Source organism: Idiotropiscis lumnitzeri, chromosome 21 (assembly GCF_059441095.1).
Source record: "Idiotropiscis lumnitzeri isolate Australia: NSW breed Sydney's pygmy pipehorse chromosome 21, RoL_Ilum_1.0, whole genome shotgun sequence".
Taxonomy (NCBI): domain Eukaryota; kingdom Metazoa; phylum Chordata; class Actinopteri; order Syngnathiformes; family Syngnathidae; genus Idiotropiscis; species Idiotropiscis lumnitzeri.
The window spans coordinates 1,108,348-1,124,951 of record NC_142411.1 but is presented as its reverse complement, the minus strand read 5'-3'; the positions used below and the strand labels follow the sequence as shown (position 1 = coordinate 1,124,951).

Genomic DNA, 16,604 nt, shown 5'->3' with positions numbered 1-16,604 from the left:
ACACATTGAACAATTTTTTTCATAATTCACTTTTGAACTTCCATAGGCACTGTATTCAAAGAATATGAGTCTTATACATGATTGAATAATTACGTCATAAATCATGCAGGAGGAATATGTTTTGAAATACTTAAATATTAAGATAGATTTTAGAAAAGATATTAAAATAACGGTGTTTGTATTTCTTTCGTTTTCGAACTCCGTATGCAGATGCCGTCGGCTCCTGTAGAGGGCGCAAGATTTAGAAAACCGGGGTAAAAAACAAAGCGAGCCATTTTACCTCCGATGTTTTACTTCCGCGTCAACGACTCGCCTTTTCCGGTTGGCGAAAGTTGCGTGGGGGGGATAACGTTCCCAGTGGTGTTTTTGTTTTTTCTCACTCGGGCGGACCTCGGACGGGTTCATGGAGCTAAGCGCGGTCAAGTGTGTCGTTTCCGGTTGTCCGAACCGCCTGATCAACGCGAACCGGGGTGCCTTGAGCCGACCCCCGAAGAGGTTCTTCCCGTTCCCCAGAGACCCGGCCCGGGTCAAGGTAGCCACCCACACGTGACCGCCACCCCACAAAAACACACCCGAAATTCTTGATTCAATTCATATTCCATCATCTTACGCTTTGCTCACTTGAGCTTCTTCACCTTGTTTGCTAACTGTGGCTAAGGACCTTTTATTGATTGCACAACAATTTGCCGTTTTGCATAAAGGAGACGATAGTGATACTTGAGTAAAAGTCAAATATGCATAATTAACCAAATGGCGTTCCCATCCAAACAATCACAAGAGCTCAAGTCAAGAAAAAAAATTCCCTCACAACCATTTGGATTGACTTTTAAATAAGTCAAATTAGACTTCAAAGTGCAGAAACTGCAGCAAGCTGTCACAAGCCATGTGAATTGATGTGGCAGACCGGAACTGGCCCACAGGCCTGGAGTTTGACACCGATATGTTTCCAGCCTTACTCAAAACGATGATGATGATGATGACGTCATTTAGGTATGGCTGGCTGCACTGCGAGAGACGGACAAGGAGGAAGCGTCGGAGAAACACTTGATCTGCGAGGAGCACTTCCTGCCGGAGGACATCACCACCTGGGGTGTCAAGGGCGACGCCATCCCCATCATGCCCCCCTACCTGGACGGACCTCTCGGGGGCATCACCCCGTGGGGGGCCGAATCATCGGAGGAGGACGACCAGTGGGGCACCGCGGGTGCTGGCGACGATGAAGAAGAGGAGGAGGAGGAGGAAGCGATGGAGGAAGATGGAAGCGGCGCTCCCGTGGGACCTCCTTCTCCACAACCTCCTCAGCAGGTCGGACGACAAGCGGCCGGTGTTTCTCGACCGTTATTGATTTTACGTCCGTGCGCGGGGCTTGCGTCATCTAGCGTAAAAAAATTAAAAAAACGAGTATAGTAATAGTTCAAATGGAATTTGTTCATATTTTCAAATCTTCTTCCTTTCAGGTTCCAAGTCAATCTCTGCCTGTTCCTCCGACGGTGACGACACCGAGGTAAGTGTTTTCTTTTTCATTCTTAGGACCGAAAATATCGTTTGAGGCATTCCTTCCTTATTATTTAGATTCCCTTGAATGTGTTGTTTTTGTCTGCAGTGTGGATGTTCAATCCAAAGAGGATCTTCAGGCAACAAAGCCCTGCAGAAACGGTGTGTGTGTCTTGAGCGTTAAACGTTTGTCCAAAGAGGACATGATCATCTCTTTTTTTTTATTTTTTGCAATCATCGCCTTCGTGCTGCCTCAATTGGCTACGTCACACTGTCATCCTTCTCTCCCGGTGCGTCGTCCTCCACAGACGTGCCCCTGGCGTTGCTGACGCGGCGCCTTCTGGAGCTCCTGCTGGCGTCTCCAGACAGTTGGCTGGACCTCCACCAGGCGGCAAGCCGGCTGCAAACCCGCAAGTGTCACGTCTACGACATTGTCGCCGTGCTGGAGGCCGTCAGCGTGGTCCAGAGGGCGTCCCGCAGGGTCAAGTGGATGTGAGAGCGCACACGTGTGTGTGTGTGTGTTATCAGATACAATGCTAATAAGATGTGGTCCGAGTTATCCATATATATTTGAAATGGTCCAATTAACATTAAGCACATGCCAAATTCAAATTGCACTAATAAACTAACCACTAGAGGGTGCTGTAACTGCACACATGGAAATTAATATCGAGACATGATGACAATGATATTGGGGCAATTTTATCGTTCCATTTCTAGTTTCAAGTTCCCTGGCCACAATTTGTAGAGACAAACATGTTTCCTGTGTCAATGCTGTGTGCAACGTGAAGCCTTTTGACCTTTTAGTCATGTTTGTAAGCAACCGGCGCCAGGTTGCAGCACGTGATCGTCCAAAATTGTTGTCGCCCATCCAGAGGCCAGTGTCCAATCTCCCACTTTCTGTGGAGGACTGAGGAGAAGTTCCGGAAGGAGCTGGAGAACCTGAAGCTGGAGGAGAGCACGCTGGATGGCCTCATCAAAAACTGCGCACAGCAACTCTTCGACATGACGGACAATGAAGAAAACGCAACATATCCTTTGCACCTCGCCCGGGAAACGACAACAAGATGTGAAAAAAAATGAAAGTCAACCAACGTGGGGTCATGTTTTTTCTTAACGTGCGTGCGCACGGCGGCCTACATCACGCACGAGGACGTCAGCCGGGTGGCCGTGTTCCAGGAGCAGACGGTGATCGTCGTCAAAGCGCCGGAGGAAACCAAGCTGGAGGTCCCGGCGCCCACACAGGTAGACGGAGCTCCCACAAGAGCCACACTTTCATCCAAGACGACGCACTTCAAGTTATCGGTCAAGAAGAGTCGCGATTGCGCTACAACCGCAAGAGAAATTCAGCTTCTCTTAAAATGCCCCATCCCAAAAGAAAAGTGGTGAAATTCGCATTCTTGTGTGTACATTTCCTTGACTAAACTAGCGCAAAAGCAAAGAAGCTGAGCTTGTGTTGAATGTTGTCATTGTCGATTTTTTTTTTCTACAAGAAGTCGTTCTTTTGCAGGACAACATCAAGGTGCACCTGAAAGGTGGCAATGGTCCCATCATGGTGATGACCTGCGACCTGGGCACGGGGGGCGTGCCGGTCAAGGAGGAGATGAGCGGCTGCTTCATGACGCTGGAGGAAAGTCGCATACAAACTCAGACGTTGCACACGCACAAGACCGTCCAGTAGAAGAGGAAACTTTACTTATTTTTCAACAGACAATTCGGGATAATTGAGGCGAGGCGTACCAAAGTTTTTTTGTTTTTTTTTTCAAAACAAACATTCACAGTTGAAGCCTGAAAAAAAAGACTGAGGTGAAAGCGTTGCAGTGGTTCTACATTCATGTTTTATGTTGATATTTTTTGCCAATAAGCGCTGACAGAACTCATTTTTTGATTTAGAGTAGTGTCATAACATCAGTTCTCCTCAACGAAACGGAACCCAAGCCCTTTTGAAGCTACCATGTGGACGAATGTTTATTTCGGGTGGGGGGTCATCAAGAGAAGCTTTCCATGTGGTGCAGGATGCACATTTATTTACAATGAACAGCCTTCATTAAATTTACGTGCAATTCAAAACTGCTTGACTTTGTCATACACAATTTTTGTTACATTTCATTTTTAATAAAGATGTAAATAAAACTGAACTCTAACAATCTGAATTTATGTTATTTGGTCATATGCATCATGAACTAATGTCACAGTATAACATTGCCATGTGCTACTTGAAGTAATTTAAAAAAATCGGCACAGTAAGTAGGCTTCGATCATTTGTTTTGGGAGCCTTTTTTATATTTTTGTTTTGTCACGATTGCATTTTGCTTTTTATAACAAAGTGCGTCATAAATTAATTTCTAATTATTGTAAACGAAAAGAAAAAATACGTGGTCATATAAAAAAATACGCGGGAGAAGAAATGACAAATTCTCAAAATAAGCCATTTTAAAGAATCTATTTTTTTCCGGGTGTCAAATCTCAGAACGTGAAACTCTCGCGATAATCGGATGACGAGCTCCAACCTTCTCTCGCGAGACCTTACCGTCACGCTGCTCTGTGCATTAATGCAATTCTCGCGATGTTCCGGTCTCTTCCTTGGCCGTCGTTGACTGAGGTTAGTCGTGATATTCTGACTGGATGGACATTTCTGCTCTATAATGTGGCCAAACAAACTCGAAGGGGCACATTTTTAAATAGTAAACATTTATACATTGATGATGGCTTAGATTGAGTCCTTTGTGGTTGCGGATGGCCATTTAAAACGACGTTACTAAGCTTGGTGGAGTAGCTTGAGTAGACGCTTTTTACGGCGCGGCGCCCAGCAGGCCATGCTTGTGTTCACTTTAAACGATTACTTTTGAGACAACACCGCCGATAAAGGACAACATTTTTTTCTGAGCAAGTTGCCGTTTTGTCGTTTCTAAAATGCGACAAGTAAATGCTTCTGGCAACAGGCTGTGTTTGGCTTTGGCTGCCTGCTAAACTGCCTGCCAAAGCGTTAGCTTAGCGAATTGGCTTTTTTTTTTTTTGGGGGGGGGGAGTATATCTTGTAATCAAAAACGCAAACATGTAAAAGCCCAACATAGTCCATGCGTTCAGATTGTCGTTACTTGCTGTAATTGTGTGCACGTGTGTGTCGTGTTGGTCATCTCAAATGTAAACGTGATTTAAATTGTTGTTTGCAGAGACAACGGCCATGTTCAGCACGAGTGCAAAGATAGTGAAGCCGAATGGCGAAAAACCAGACGAGTTTGAGTCCGGGATATCCCAGGTAAGTGGTACGTATGTTTGTGTGTAAAATTCCCACCATCTGAGCGGTATTATCAGGCTTTATTCTATTCTTTTTGTTATTAAGCTGGTGGTAATGCACCAATATCTAGTCAATGACCTAAAACGATCAGTGGTTGTCGAGGTTTTTGGCGTGATCTTGTTGAATCACCTTGACTTTAACAATTTACTTATTTAGCTTGCTTTCAAAAAGTGTGCATCATCATTAAAGCAATTATAGAAAGCCAAGGGCCTAATTTTACAAAATAACAAAATAATGATCAAGCATGAGACGAAAGTGTAGAAGTCGCGCTCTGTCGTGTGTGGTTTAATTTGGCACTAAAATATGCGTAGATAAAAGCAAACTGAGTTGGGAACAATTGAACACAGCAGTTGCTAAATCCAGAGAGTTATGCTACATTCATTGCTTGTATATTGCATGAAATTTGCGTTAGAAGCGATTTGACAATAAGTGGTCATGGTGTCCCCAAACTTGTCGGTGGCAGCAGCCTAGAGAAGAGCAAAGTAAAAAGGTGTGTTGATTGTTGTGCCTCCTCTTGTCTTTGTGTCCCTGAAGGCTCTGCTCGAGCTGGAGATGAACTCTGATCTCAAGGCTCAGCTGAGAGAACTCAACATCACTGCAGCAAAAGTGAGCAGAACAAGCATTTTACTCATCAAGCCTCGTTTTAGACTTTAGAAAAGATCGCCGGGAGCCCTTCTCAGCTTTTATTCACTTTAATTGGACCAATGGGTCTCGTTTGCTTGTATGAGGAAATTTAATTGGTATTGAATGTTGCGATAGTTGAATCCGACGTGGACATCCGGCGAGTGTCTCGCTCGGCTCTGTCCTGGTGGCGTGTGGGAGCGTAGCCTCGTGCTAAGACGTACATTCCCCTTCCACGACGTCGCACAAAAAGTTCCGTCCCCGACTTCGCAGTCGGTGTGGACAAACGTCCTGCATATTCCTACAACTTCCCAGAGTCCTTTTGGGGCGCTTACTGGGGAGCCAAACCATGCAGTGCACATTCCCTAAATGGATGTCTGACGATGTGATGTTCGAATTTGCGACTCATGACTCTTTTTGTCTTTCCAAACAGGAGATCGAAGTCTCTGGCAACAAGAAAGCTATCATCATCTTCGTTCCCGTTCCTCAGCTCAAGTCCTTCCAGAAGATTCAAGTGCGCCTGGTCAGGGAGCTGGAAAAGAAATTCAGCGGCAAGCACGTGGTCTTCATTGCTCAGGTTAGGAGAGGTTTTTTTTTTTTTAGCAAAGCGCTCCAGGTGTCAGGTGGATCTCCTTCAAGCTGTCGTTGACGTGGACATCCGGCGAGTGTCTCGCTCGGCTCTGTCCTGGTGGCGTGTGGGAGCGTAGCCTCGTGCTAAGACGTACATTCCCATTCCACGACGTCATACAAAAAGTTCCGTCCCCGACTTCGCAGTCGGCGAGGACGAACGTCCTGCATATTCCTACAACTTCCCAGAGTCCTTTTGGGGCGCTTACTGGGGAGCCAAACCATGCAGTGCACATTTTAGACACTTTGGTTGTATTGTTTCATTTTCATAACGCTAAAGTGATTTTTTTTTTTTTTTTTTTTTAAGATCTGAAATGCGGTGCAATTTTAAAATGGAATCCAAACTGAGCAATTAAAATGCAGCTAAGTAGTCTGAAACAGTCAAGATAATTGTGACAAAAGAAATTATGGGTAAAGTTTTTAAGTTGAATAAGTGGCAAGACTGCCTACAATTTAAAAAAAACAAAAAAAAACGTCGATGGAAGTAAAAATGTCCTGACTAAAGCGAAGTATGTTGATGTGCTGGACACGACTAATGAGCGAATGTGGTTGACTTCCAGAGGAGAATTCTGCCCAAACCGACCCGGAAAAGCCGCATCAAGAATAAGCAGAAGCGACCAAGGAGGTGAGTGGACGTCTTCCTTCGCACTCTTTGAAATGTTTGCCGCGTCTCGGAAACCGACGTGGACATCCGGCGAGTATCTCGCTCGGCTCTGTCCTGGTGGCGTGTGGGAGCGTAGCCTCGTGCTAAGACGTACATTCCCCTTCCACGACGTCGCACAAAAAGTTGCGTCCCCGACTTTGCAGTCGGCGAGGACGAACGTCCTGCATATTCCTACAACTTCCCAGAGTTCTTTTGGGCAATTACTGGGGAGCCAAACCATGCAGTGCACATTTGAATCCTGAAACGCTCGCGTTCATGTTTCAAGAATGTGAAAGCGGATTGTCGTCGTCATCAAGCGATTCACGTTTTGACCTCATGAGTCAGCAATTGCTCAAAAGTCCCTCGCAGTCACAGAAAAGCGATGATGGATGACTTGAGTGCCGTTTTTTTGTTAACGACTCGGTGTGATCTTGTCCAGCCGCACGCTGACGTCGGTCCACGACGCCATCTTGGAGGACTTGGTGTTCCCCAGCGAGATCGTGGGCAAGAGAATCCGCGTCAAGCTGGACAGCAGCCGGCTCATCAAGGTCCACCTGGACAAGGCGCAGCAGATCAACGTGGAACACAAAGTACGTGCGCCGCTTTGCCGCGTCTCGGAAACCGACGTGGACATCCGGCGAGTGTCTCGCTCGGCTCTGTCCTTGTGGCGTATGGGAGCGTAGCCTCGTGCTAAGACGTACATTCCCCTTCCACGACGTCGCACAAAAAGTTCCGTCCCCGGCTTTGCAGTCGGCGAGGACGAACGTCCTGCATATTCCTACAACTTCCCAGAGTTCTTTTGGGCAATTACTGGGGAGCCAAACCATGCAGTGCACATTCCCTAAATGGATGTTTTTCTCCCATTTTGGGATTCGTAGATATCAAGAAAATGCTCTGCTGCATTAGATGTTGCTTAGTCCTTTTTTTTTTTTTATTTGAGTTGTTGGTCATTAAAATGTTAAGTCCAGCATCAATGTTGAGGTGTTCTTACAGGTGACCTTTGTTTTCAGGTGGAAACGTTTTCTGGCGTCTACAAGAAGCTCACAGGCAAAGAAGTGGTTTTTGAATTCCCCGAATACCAACTCTAGATTCACATGGCAAAATAAATTTGTGTTCTGTTCAAATGCGTTTTGTGGTCTCTTTGCTCATCAGAAGCCAATGTCAGTTTAAATAAAGTGTTATTTGCATATGGCGGGCGTGGGCCAATCCACTTTGCGAGTGTTGACCCCAACACAAGAAAAAAAAAAAAGTGCTAAGATGATTTTGTTACACCAGCCAACTTAAATTAAACATTGTTGCATGAGCTCTATTCAAATGAGATATTAACTGTTCAAAGTTGTATTTTTTTTAAAGCAACTTGGCGTCATTTTGACGTCTGAGTCAACATGCGCTTTTTGCCCTTTTTATAAATTTTGTTTCGTCCTGGAGCTCAAAAATCGCACCGCCTCCTCGCGTGATTGGCGGAGAGCTGACGGGGCGGGGAAGTCGTAACCTGAAACCTTCGCGCTCGAGCGCACGCGCCTCTTCCACTGACGACGCGCGCGAGAGGCGAGCACTCTGCACCACTGCAATCATCTCAATCGTCAATCACAATTATGACTTCGCAACGCTCGCCGAGAATCTTTTCGACGTTTTAGAGCGCGACATGGACGGCGTGAGTGCGTGGAGCTGCCAGCATGTTGAGGACTGGATGAAAGGTAAGTCGCCAAAATTGGAAAGTTGACGCGAAAACCAGCCCAGTTCAATTTGGCAATTTGTGTTTTTTTCTTGACTTGTTGCAACTTTTACTCCGCGTTTGGATTCAGCTGCGCGAACATTTTGTGTCGTTGAATAGCGATTTGGATCGAAAATGTGAAGAAAGAAAGATTCCGGTGGAGTCAAACAAACGACACGCTAGCTTTTAAACAAACAAACAAAAAAGCTTAACAAGTACCCAAAAAGACGACTAATCAAGATTTGAAATCAAAATCTTAGCAATTCCAGAAATGGAATCAAATTAACACTGTCTGGAGGTATTGGTTATATAACCAATCATCAATCAGCAAATTAATTGACTGTTTTGCTCCTCAATTAATTGTTTCGTGACGATGCCACTTGTGGCTCTCCTTTCCCGAGCTTCAGGGCATTGCAAACCCTTCATCGTGTGCAATTTGGATGACCGTCACTCGATAGGGGGCGGGGCTTATGCTAATTAGCCCACTGTGACGTCACGATGGGGCAAACAGTCGACTCGCTTAAGATGATCGCGAGTCACATTTTGCACGCTAATTGGTTGTCAAAAAGGCATTTCGGACTCGCGATGGTATCCACTTGTCAATATGTTAATGAGCGGTGATGTCACGCCCCCAAAAATGGGTGTGCATGTTGTTGCAAACAGAACCGTCAGGCGCCAACGGCTCTTATTGACGTGATCACGTGACCCGGGACCGACTCGGCGTGTCGAGACGGCTCGGCCGGCGTGTTGCCGCTCGTCGTTTGACGCCCGCGGGCGACAACTTGTCGTCCGTTGGCCGTCCAATCGGATGGCGTCCGTTTCGCTCGCACAAATTCCCACGAGAGGGATGCCAACGGAACTTCCACTGGAAGCGGTCCAAATCCTAACAGAAAGTTTGCGGTTTGAACTCGCAAAATGAGAAAGCGAGCGAGCGACACAAACAACAGAAGCTGGCATGCACATGTCACGTGTACACGAAACATTTTTTTTTCTTCCATACAATCAGTCACATGTTTTCGCTCTTCGCAGTCGGCTATCCTACACCAACAGTTGGCGCTCCACTGTTCTCTAACTCTTAGCTCGTCAGTATGGCCGTTGTAGTCGTCGTTCTTTGCACAGGATAAAGAATATGTTTGTAATAGTATTCTTAACTTTTCTTCAGTTCCTTGCAACAATGCTAATCGTTAGCCAGTCGATAGAATTTGACAGTGTTAGCATGAAGCGAAGCCAACATCAGCGCTAGCGTTTGTGATTGTTTGAAATCCACGACATTTCTTTGCTTAGTATGTCGTTTGAGAGGATACTTCAGATGGGCGTGGCTTCTCAAGCCTCTTTGTGGAAAATGTGTGTGTGTGTTGCACACAAAATTGCGCTTCCTGCTCTCGCCGCCCTCAAGGAAAGTCTTTTCCTCTCGAATGTGGTTTGTTGACGTCGTCGTTTGGTCAACGCTGCAGAAAGTCGGTCAGGACTGTTGAACGTGTGCACGTGCGACGATGACTAGCGCGAGCGCGTGTGCACGTTGAACGAGATGTTGTTGAGCTTTGCTCAATGATTAACGAGCGTGTTGATGAGCAGCTTCTGTTTGCTTTCGTGCCTGAGCGGACGCTTAGTTCTTGTCTCCTTCTTCTTCCTGACGAATGAATGAATGAAGACCCTTCAAAGTAAAGTTCGAGCTGGACCTTCTTTCGACACACATGATACTCCTTTGAAGATGTTTGCCGACTGAGTAGCGTAAATAACTCCGTTGTGCGGTATGGGCAAGTATCGATACCGGGTATCGATACTGTGCTGCAGGAGAGCGCTCGACGTCCGGCGTCCGGCATTGCCTCGCCATTTGCTGCCCCAACCGCGTTTTTGTTTGTTCACACGCGCACAAACTTTGACAGGCAAGTGATGCGCTGGTGAGTTTAAGGGTCAAAGTTGAGCGTTGCCGATGCAGTGGCGTCACTGCGCCAGGCGATGCTGCCCTCAAGGTCACGTCAGGTCACTTGAATTTTTTTATTTTTTTATTCACCCCACTAGGACCATTTTTACTCGCCTTTAAAAAAATAAACACCTTACTATTCATTAAAAAAATGCCTTGTGTGGCTGGCTATAAAATTGTCCGATCGAACAATAAAATGACAGAATATTCCCACGTCCGGTTTTCCTAATCACCAACCGGCGACACGATCAATAATCTGACAAATGTCATATCTCGGCCTTCCTTTTTTTTCTGTTTTCTGTGGCGGTTGAGGTTTGGACGACAGCCTGCAGCAGTACCTCCCGGCCTTTAGGGGGCAGCAGGTGGACGGCGAGAAGCTTCTGAAGATGACGCACCAGGAACTCAGCTCGTTGGGCGTGCTCCGGGTGGGCCATCAGGAGCTCATGCTGGAGGCCGTCGACCTGCTCTGCGCGCTGGTACGCCATCGTCTTTTTTTTTCTCCGAGATCGTTCCATCCAAAGTGAGTTTCTTGTGATGTTTGTTGAAGAACAACGGCGTGGAGTCGGACAAGCTGAAGACGCTGGTGGGCAGGATGAGGCTGGCCCACGGCGACCTGAGCGGCGCCGTGTCGCAGCGCCGGAAGAACCCCGCCTACCACGGCAACGCTGCCCACCGGCCTTCCAACGACTTCCTCACCGCCGTGGTGGAGCTCATCGCTGCTGCCAAGAGTCTGCTGGCCTGGATGGACAAGTACGTGATGATTCGCGACAAAGAAAAAAAAATCTAAATCAATGTTCTTCGGATTGGATATCCCGAAAGGGGTTCAGCAATGCTAGCAAATTCCCCGTTTCAACTTATTGAAAGGCGCCTGTTCTCACGTTGTTGCTCGTCTCGTCCTCCAAATGAGATTTAAAGCATTCTTGCTTCAAGCCGAATAAACGGCTAACGCACGATGCGCCGAAACTCTCGGTAACAACCCAGGCTAAACTCAACTCCTCAGCATGCAAGAAATGTGTGCATTACTTGACACCGGCTCGTCTCGTTTTTTGAAAGCGTTTTGTGTGTCTTGTGAGGTAACATCGCAAGCCGAGCCAAACAAACACGTTGAAACCTTTCAGTGAGTTTTCAATTTCATTTTGAGTGGGACTTGCAGTGTGCCAGGGGGAACGCCTTACCGCGCTCAAGACTGCCACTCAAGTTTCATGACAAGCATACGCGCGCGCCTTCGTGCGTCCGCTCCTCCTACGGGTCAAGCTTGGACAAGCCCGACGAACATTCCCCGCGTTTGACACGCGTCGCTACCGACGCTGTTGCTCGTCTTTTTTTCATTTCATTTGTGCGAGACCTTTTTCGTCAACAACCGCTCATGACGAAAACGCGCATGCTGCAAATGGACAATGTTCGAGGTCGCCTCGTAAATGCAATGACTTTCAGGTGATGACATCATCGCCGTCATCCTCTTATGTTAATTCTTCACGAGCAAGTCTGGAGAAATCACCGCGAGATTATTCTTAGCGGTCACAACTGAGCTTTTGTTCTTGGTGTCGTTTTGTGTCAGAGCAACTCGAAGAATGCTGGATTGAGTTTTTTTTTTTTTTTTTCAATTATTTATTACAGTTGCAGTGTTCTGTGGAGCGCTTTACGTTTGTTTGTTTTTTGTGCCATGTAAGTCACAATGTCACTAAAAGCTGATTTGGTTGTTTGCAGGACCCCCCTGACCAGCAGCAGCGACTTCACGTCCACAAAAAGCACCATCGTTCAACTGTGTTTGGAGCTCACCTCCACCGTCCAGAAGGTCAAACCGAACACACGGACCGTCGGTCCCGACACGTTATTTGTTTGTTGACGAGGTAGATCAATAAATTTGAGATCGATGGTAGCAGCGTTCTAATATTCACACACAATGTGCTGCTCCTTCTGTTGTGCGCACATTGACCACCGGGGGGCAGCGTAATCCAGTAAGGTGAAGTTTAATTGATTGCAACATGTGTTGCTGCACTTTTTTTGTTCCTTTAAATTTTACAACACTGCTGCATACATGCTAATTGTATTAGCCTGTCTATGGTGTTTCCCTAGTGATAGCATTAAGCTAACAGGTGTGATGGCAACGTTATGTGGTTCTGTTTGTTTTATGTTCATATGCTTAAAAAAAAGTCCCCTTTTTTGGGGGGGTTTGCTTAATTTTCCAGACACGAATGACTTTCAAGCTTGTTTTGTAATTCTCAAAATGTTCACATGAGCCTTTTTAATCTCGTTTGTGTGGTCAAAGTCCATTGAAGCTGCCCACACTCACTTGTGTTTTGCCCTCGCAGGATTTCACCGTTTATGAGATGGAGGAGAAGAGCCTAGAAGTGGTCAGTCGTTTTCTTCTTCGGCTCGCACACGCACGCACACACACACACTTCCTTTTCCTGTCCCGTGTTGCGTGCTGCTGTTTATTCAGCTTGGGAACGTCCACTTCCTGTCTTAGATGCGGCGTCCTGTTGGCCAGCCTTTTGTTCGCCGCATCCCCAGTGTTCTCTGTCTTTTCCTCGTCATTTTTTTTTAATGCCAGCTACAAACACATCAACAATTCTTCGGTAGTAGACGAAATACAAGAAGCTTGGCTAACTCTTGGCTTATTTGTGTGAAGTTTACAAGTAAGCAAGAAAGAAATATGCTCGGTGCGTGTGCCCGCCTTCACTTTGTGGGCAATCATCTCCAAAATCAAGTCACAAACAAGCGTGGAGGGAGACCGTTTCCTGCTTATTTTGGCATTTCCTGTCAGTTGCCGTTTTCCTGAGATAAAGTGCTCCCGCGTGTGTGTGTGTGTGTGTTTCAGTCGCAAGCCCTAAACAGCCTCTGCGAGAAGACGGCCCAGGTGACCTCTGACCCGTCCAAGAGCGACCAGTCGTGTGTGGAGGAGGTTCACATCTCCAACATCAAGCCTGGAGAAGGCCTGGTGAGCAGCGCTGCAATTGAGAGACCTCTAGTGGCCGGTTTGTAGATTACATGCAGAAGTGAGCAAGCGTGTGACGTCTCGTAGGGAATCTACATCAAGTCCACCTACGACGGCCTTCACGTCATTACTGGAACTACTGAGAACGTGAGTCACGTGACGTTTTTTTTTTTTTGTTTGTTTTTGCTTGAACTTTTGTTTTGATCAACAATCGTCTTTGTCGTCATTGCACAACTTCAGTCGGCAGCCGACAAGACCAAGAGGATCCACGCCGGCGACGAGGTGGTCCGGGTCAACGGGCAGACGGTGGTGAGTGAGGCCGACCGGGAAGCGTCTGCGACCCGGACGCCGCCTCACCGCCGCGCTGCTCTGTGATTGGTCCAGGTGGGCTGGCAGCTCAAGCACCTGGTGGCCAAGTTGAGGGCGGAGTCAGGCAACGTCCTTCTGGTGGTGAAGAAGCGGCCGTCGGGAACCACCGGCGCATTTGCTCCGGCGCCGCTCAAGAACATGCGATGGAGGCCCCCCCTCGTTCAGGTCGGGAACATTTCCGTTCACCAAAACTACCAAATAAGTAAAAAATAAAATTGAAGAAACATTTTCGTGAATGTAATTAAGCAAACACAAAAATGTTTGAAAAAAAAATAAATCGAACGAACGAGTGAAAATTGTGTCTGATTTTAAATTTATTTATTTCGCTCTTATTGCGCGACCGTTAGTCGTGAAAAGGAAATTTTGTCATCTGGGACTTGATGTCTTGTTTCCGTGAAAATGTCGCAGGCCTCATCGGGCCTCCCCAGGTGGCGCCATCCTTCGGAGACCGCTGCCAGAGTCGGCGAGACGGCCATCTTGGATGTGTACGCAGCCCCGTCCTCGCCCGTGTCAGTGGAACACTTTCAGCTGGTGGCTTCGTCCTCTGCTCACCTTCCGTCACCCACAATGCATTTCTTCGTCTTGGTCACTCAGTCCGAGCGGAAAGGCACGACAGCCGAGGTCTCCCGACTCGTGTCTGGATGCTGACGCGTGCGGCGCCATCGGAACCGCCGTCAACAAGGCTCCTCAAGTCCTGCTTCCCATCCCCATCCCGGTGCCGGTCCCGGTCCCGGTCCGACTTCGACAGCGCCGGAGTGCGCGCGGTGAGAGCGCACACATCTCGTTGTGTGTCGGGCATCATTCACGCATTTGCGATTCCCAAATGCAGTTTGGTTCGCCAACATTTTACAGCAAGTGGCACTTCAACAACTTCAACAAACAGTCAAATATGAAATATGCATTTATTGTACTCAAAAAGTTCAAAACAACCGTTCATTTTGTCATTTGCAACTTCAATGGGGATTTTATTGGACTTTGATCAAAACTATCGAAGTCCACTTCATGATGACGATTTTTTCGTCTGTGCAGCTGCAGGTAAACCTCGACCCGTGTCCATGCCGGCCGAGGTTCTCTCCGGCGTGTCTTGCCAGCGAGCCGCTCCGGGATGGAAAGGTAAGCGTGAGCTGGCCTGACTGCCAAAAAATCAAACTTGAAACAACATTACAAGTGCGCCATGAGATGACAGAAAAGACTCAAATTCAAATTTGAACCGGCAACCTCAAATGTGCGAAGCCACCTTCAATCAAAGATGTCATTTTTTGTAAGAAAGAATCTGAGCTTGAACTTGTTGGTGCAGGCGGCCGCCGTCTTCAGCGCTACCTGAGCAACGAGGGCATCAGCAGAATCACAGAGGAGGGGGCGGAGCCGAAAGGGGAGGCGGGGCATTGCTACCCGCTGCCGTACCGGCGGCACCCGGCCGTCCGCGGCGTGGACCACATCCGGGGCAGCCGCTGCTTCATCAGCGCTGACCTGCACGACCGCGCCACCGTCCCCTACCAGGAAGTGGCGCCCAAGAAGGAGGCCTCCGCGAAGGCCGCCGCCCCCTCGCCGAGCGGCAAACAGTCGACGTCGCTGCTCGGAAGCTGGCTCTCTCGCCTCAGACTCCTCAGCCACTGACAAACTGGCAGCTTTCGATTGACAACTCAAATGCGTCACGTGAGCCTTCAAGTCATTTTAATCACTCGAGTGCTTTTAGCAATAATTTATATCAACGTTTGTGATTGCCCAGAGATACCAGTTTTGTTTTTTTGTTTTTTGCACAGAGTAAATTAAACTCCTGCCAGGCATCTTGTCTTGGTACAAAGAAACCATGTTGATAGGAATTGAGGAGCTTCGTGTCGTGATTTACCGCCACCTTGTGGCATTTCTTGGCGTTTCTAAAAGGACATGGCAGGGTTAATATCCTTCTGCTGCGCCTATATACTGATTTATTATTTTACCTATTTGTTATTTGCTGAAAAACTCAAATATTTTCTGTTTTTGTGCCATCTGAACTGCCCTAAAATAGCACAAGGTGGCACCTAAAGTCTTGGTTTGCGCATTTTGTAACAGGGCTGGGTCCCTCTTGGGCAGTTTTCACCGTCTTAACTGGTTCATAGATTTGAAAACGTGCGATAAATAACAATACACGGGTGCGTTTATCATTTATTTGATTTTGTTTCGTGTTGTCATAGCAGCATCTTTGTACATTTCTGTTTTCAGGCTCCTTGTGGAAAATATTGTAAATAAAGTCAACGTAATGTGTGAAGATGCACGTTCATTGAAAATGCGATGAAGGTTAAAGAGTGAAAGAAAATTGCATTAAATGATTTCTTATGTTCAACGACTTCAAGCTTATGATAGGAGCAATTCGGTGTTCACTTGATGTCTGAAAAGTGTTCCATTTTATAGAAATAACAACGGATTCATGGAAAGGACATCAGACTATTTTATTTTGAAAGTATGCCGGAAGAGACAAGTTTGTTTTGACCGCGTATGGACGCCAATTAGATTTGTACACAGAAAACACGTTTGACAGATGTACAATTTCCGCTGTTTAAAGATTTTTATCCTGGTTAAAAGTGGCATTAAGGTTAAAAAAACGTTTACATCTGCCTTTTTTTTTATTTGTGATTCAATGTTTGGCTGTGATTTATCACGCCTTACCTGTCTGGTCGAGGTAAGGCACCTTTAGCATTTAGCTCCCTACAGTGAATGGCGCTAAAAGAGAGCTTTTATCGAGTTGCCCGTTTTATTTTCTTGCTCTGTCGATGCAAGGTATTTGTGTTGAAGTCTTAAAAGGCGAGGAAGTAAACTCAAGAGTAAGCGTAAAACTTTCCAAGGCGGTTTTATCTTTACGTGGAGAATTGCGCGTGTGCTCTTACCATAAATGCCCACCAGGTGGCGACGTTTTGTCCTTTTAACAATTCGTCGAAAGATTGTTTCATTTAAGAACGAAGACTCAATCGTTTTTCGTTCGGTAGATGATTTTAGCTA

General features: G+C 46.8%; 3 protein-coding genes and 4 non-coding genes across 9 annotated transcripts; all 7 read left to right on the top strand.

The window, feature by feature from the left end:
- The first annotated feature begins 300 nt into the window (after nt 1-300).
- e2f6 (E2F transcription factor 6) lies at nt 301-3,632 on the top strand. The gene is made up of 8 exons (XM_088285639.1): nt 301-532; nt 991-1,305; nt 1,458-1,504; nt 1,604-1,656; nt 1,803-1,986; nt 2,370-2,525; nt 2,625-2,739; nt 3,005-3,632. Exons 1-8 carry the CDS (start codon nt 404-406, stop codon nt 3,173-3,175), a joined length of 1,170 nt encoding a protein of 389 aa, XP_088141765.1. The 5' UTR covers nt 301-403; the 3' UTR covers nt 3,176-3,632.
- A 390-nt stretch (nt 3,633-4,022) lies between these two features.
- On the top strand, nt 4,023-7,807 carry rps7 (ribosomal protein S7). Of its 2 annotated transcripts, none has more exons than XM_088285640.1 (7): nt 4,023-4,096; nt 4,668-4,753; nt 5,327-5,398; nt 5,847-5,990; nt 6,601-6,665; nt 7,123-7,273; nt 7,694-7,807. In XM_088285640.1, exons 2-7 carry the CDS (start codon nt 4,679-4,681, stop codon nt 7,769-7,771), a joined length of 585 nt encoding a protein of 194 aa, XP_088141766.1. In that variant the 5' UTR covers nt 4,023-4,096; nt 4,668-4,678; the 3' UTR covers nt 7,772-7,807. The 2 variants fall into 2 exon arrangements, with proteins under 2 accessions (XP_088141766.1, XP_088141768.1); XM_088285642.1 differs by lacking the exon at nt 4,023-4,096 and adding an exon at nt 4,200-4,380 and having other exon boundaries at nt 7,694-7,801.
- On the top strand, nt 5,558-5,777 carry LOC148316298 (small nucleolar RNA SNORA73 family). Its single transcript, XR_015840261.1, has one exon. It is a non-coding gene; the product is annotated as a small nucleolar RNA SNORA73 family (small nucleolar RNA).
- Nucleotides 6,059-6,278, top strand: LOC148316297 (small nucleolar RNA SNORA73 family). Its single transcript, XR_015840262.1, has one exon. It is a non-coding gene; the product is annotated as a small nucleolar RNA SNORA73 family (small nucleolar RNA).
- LOC148316296 (small nucleolar RNA SNORA73 family) lies at nt 6,719-6,937 on the top strand. The gene has a single exon (XR_015840260.1). It is a non-coding gene; the product is annotated as a small nucleolar RNA SNORA73 family (small nucleolar RNA).
- On the top strand, nt 7,305-7,523 carry LOC148316295 (small nucleolar RNA SNORA73 family). Its single transcript, XR_015840259.1, has one exon. It is a non-coding gene; the product is annotated as a small nucleolar RNA SNORA73 family (small nucleolar RNA).
- Nucleotides 7,808-8,214: 407 nt separating the features above from the next.
- Nucleotides 8,215-15,876, top strand: LOC148316293 (connector enhancer of kinase suppressor of ras 3-like). 2 transcript variants are annotated; one of them, XM_088285638.1, is made up of 13 exons: nt 8,215-8,380; nt 10,634-10,797; nt 10,869-11,071; nt 12,029-12,116; nt 12,634-12,675; nt 13,143-13,262; nt 13,347-13,406; nt 13,500-13,568; nt 13,644-13,793; nt 14,037-14,113; nt 14,223-14,392; nt 14,658-14,741; nt 14,926-15,876. In XM_088285638.1, exons 1-13 carry the CDS (start codon nt 8,329-8,331, stop codon nt 15,243-15,245), a joined length of 1,599 nt encoding a protein of 532 aa, XP_088141764.1. In that variant the 5' UTR covers nt 8,215-8,328; the 3' UTR covers nt 15,246-15,876. The 2 variants fall into 2 exon arrangements, with proteins under 2 accessions (XP_088141764.1, XP_088141763.1); XM_088285637.1 differs by having other exon boundaries at nt 14,037-14,137.
- The last annotated feature ends 728 nt before the right edge of the window (nt 15,877-16,604 follow it).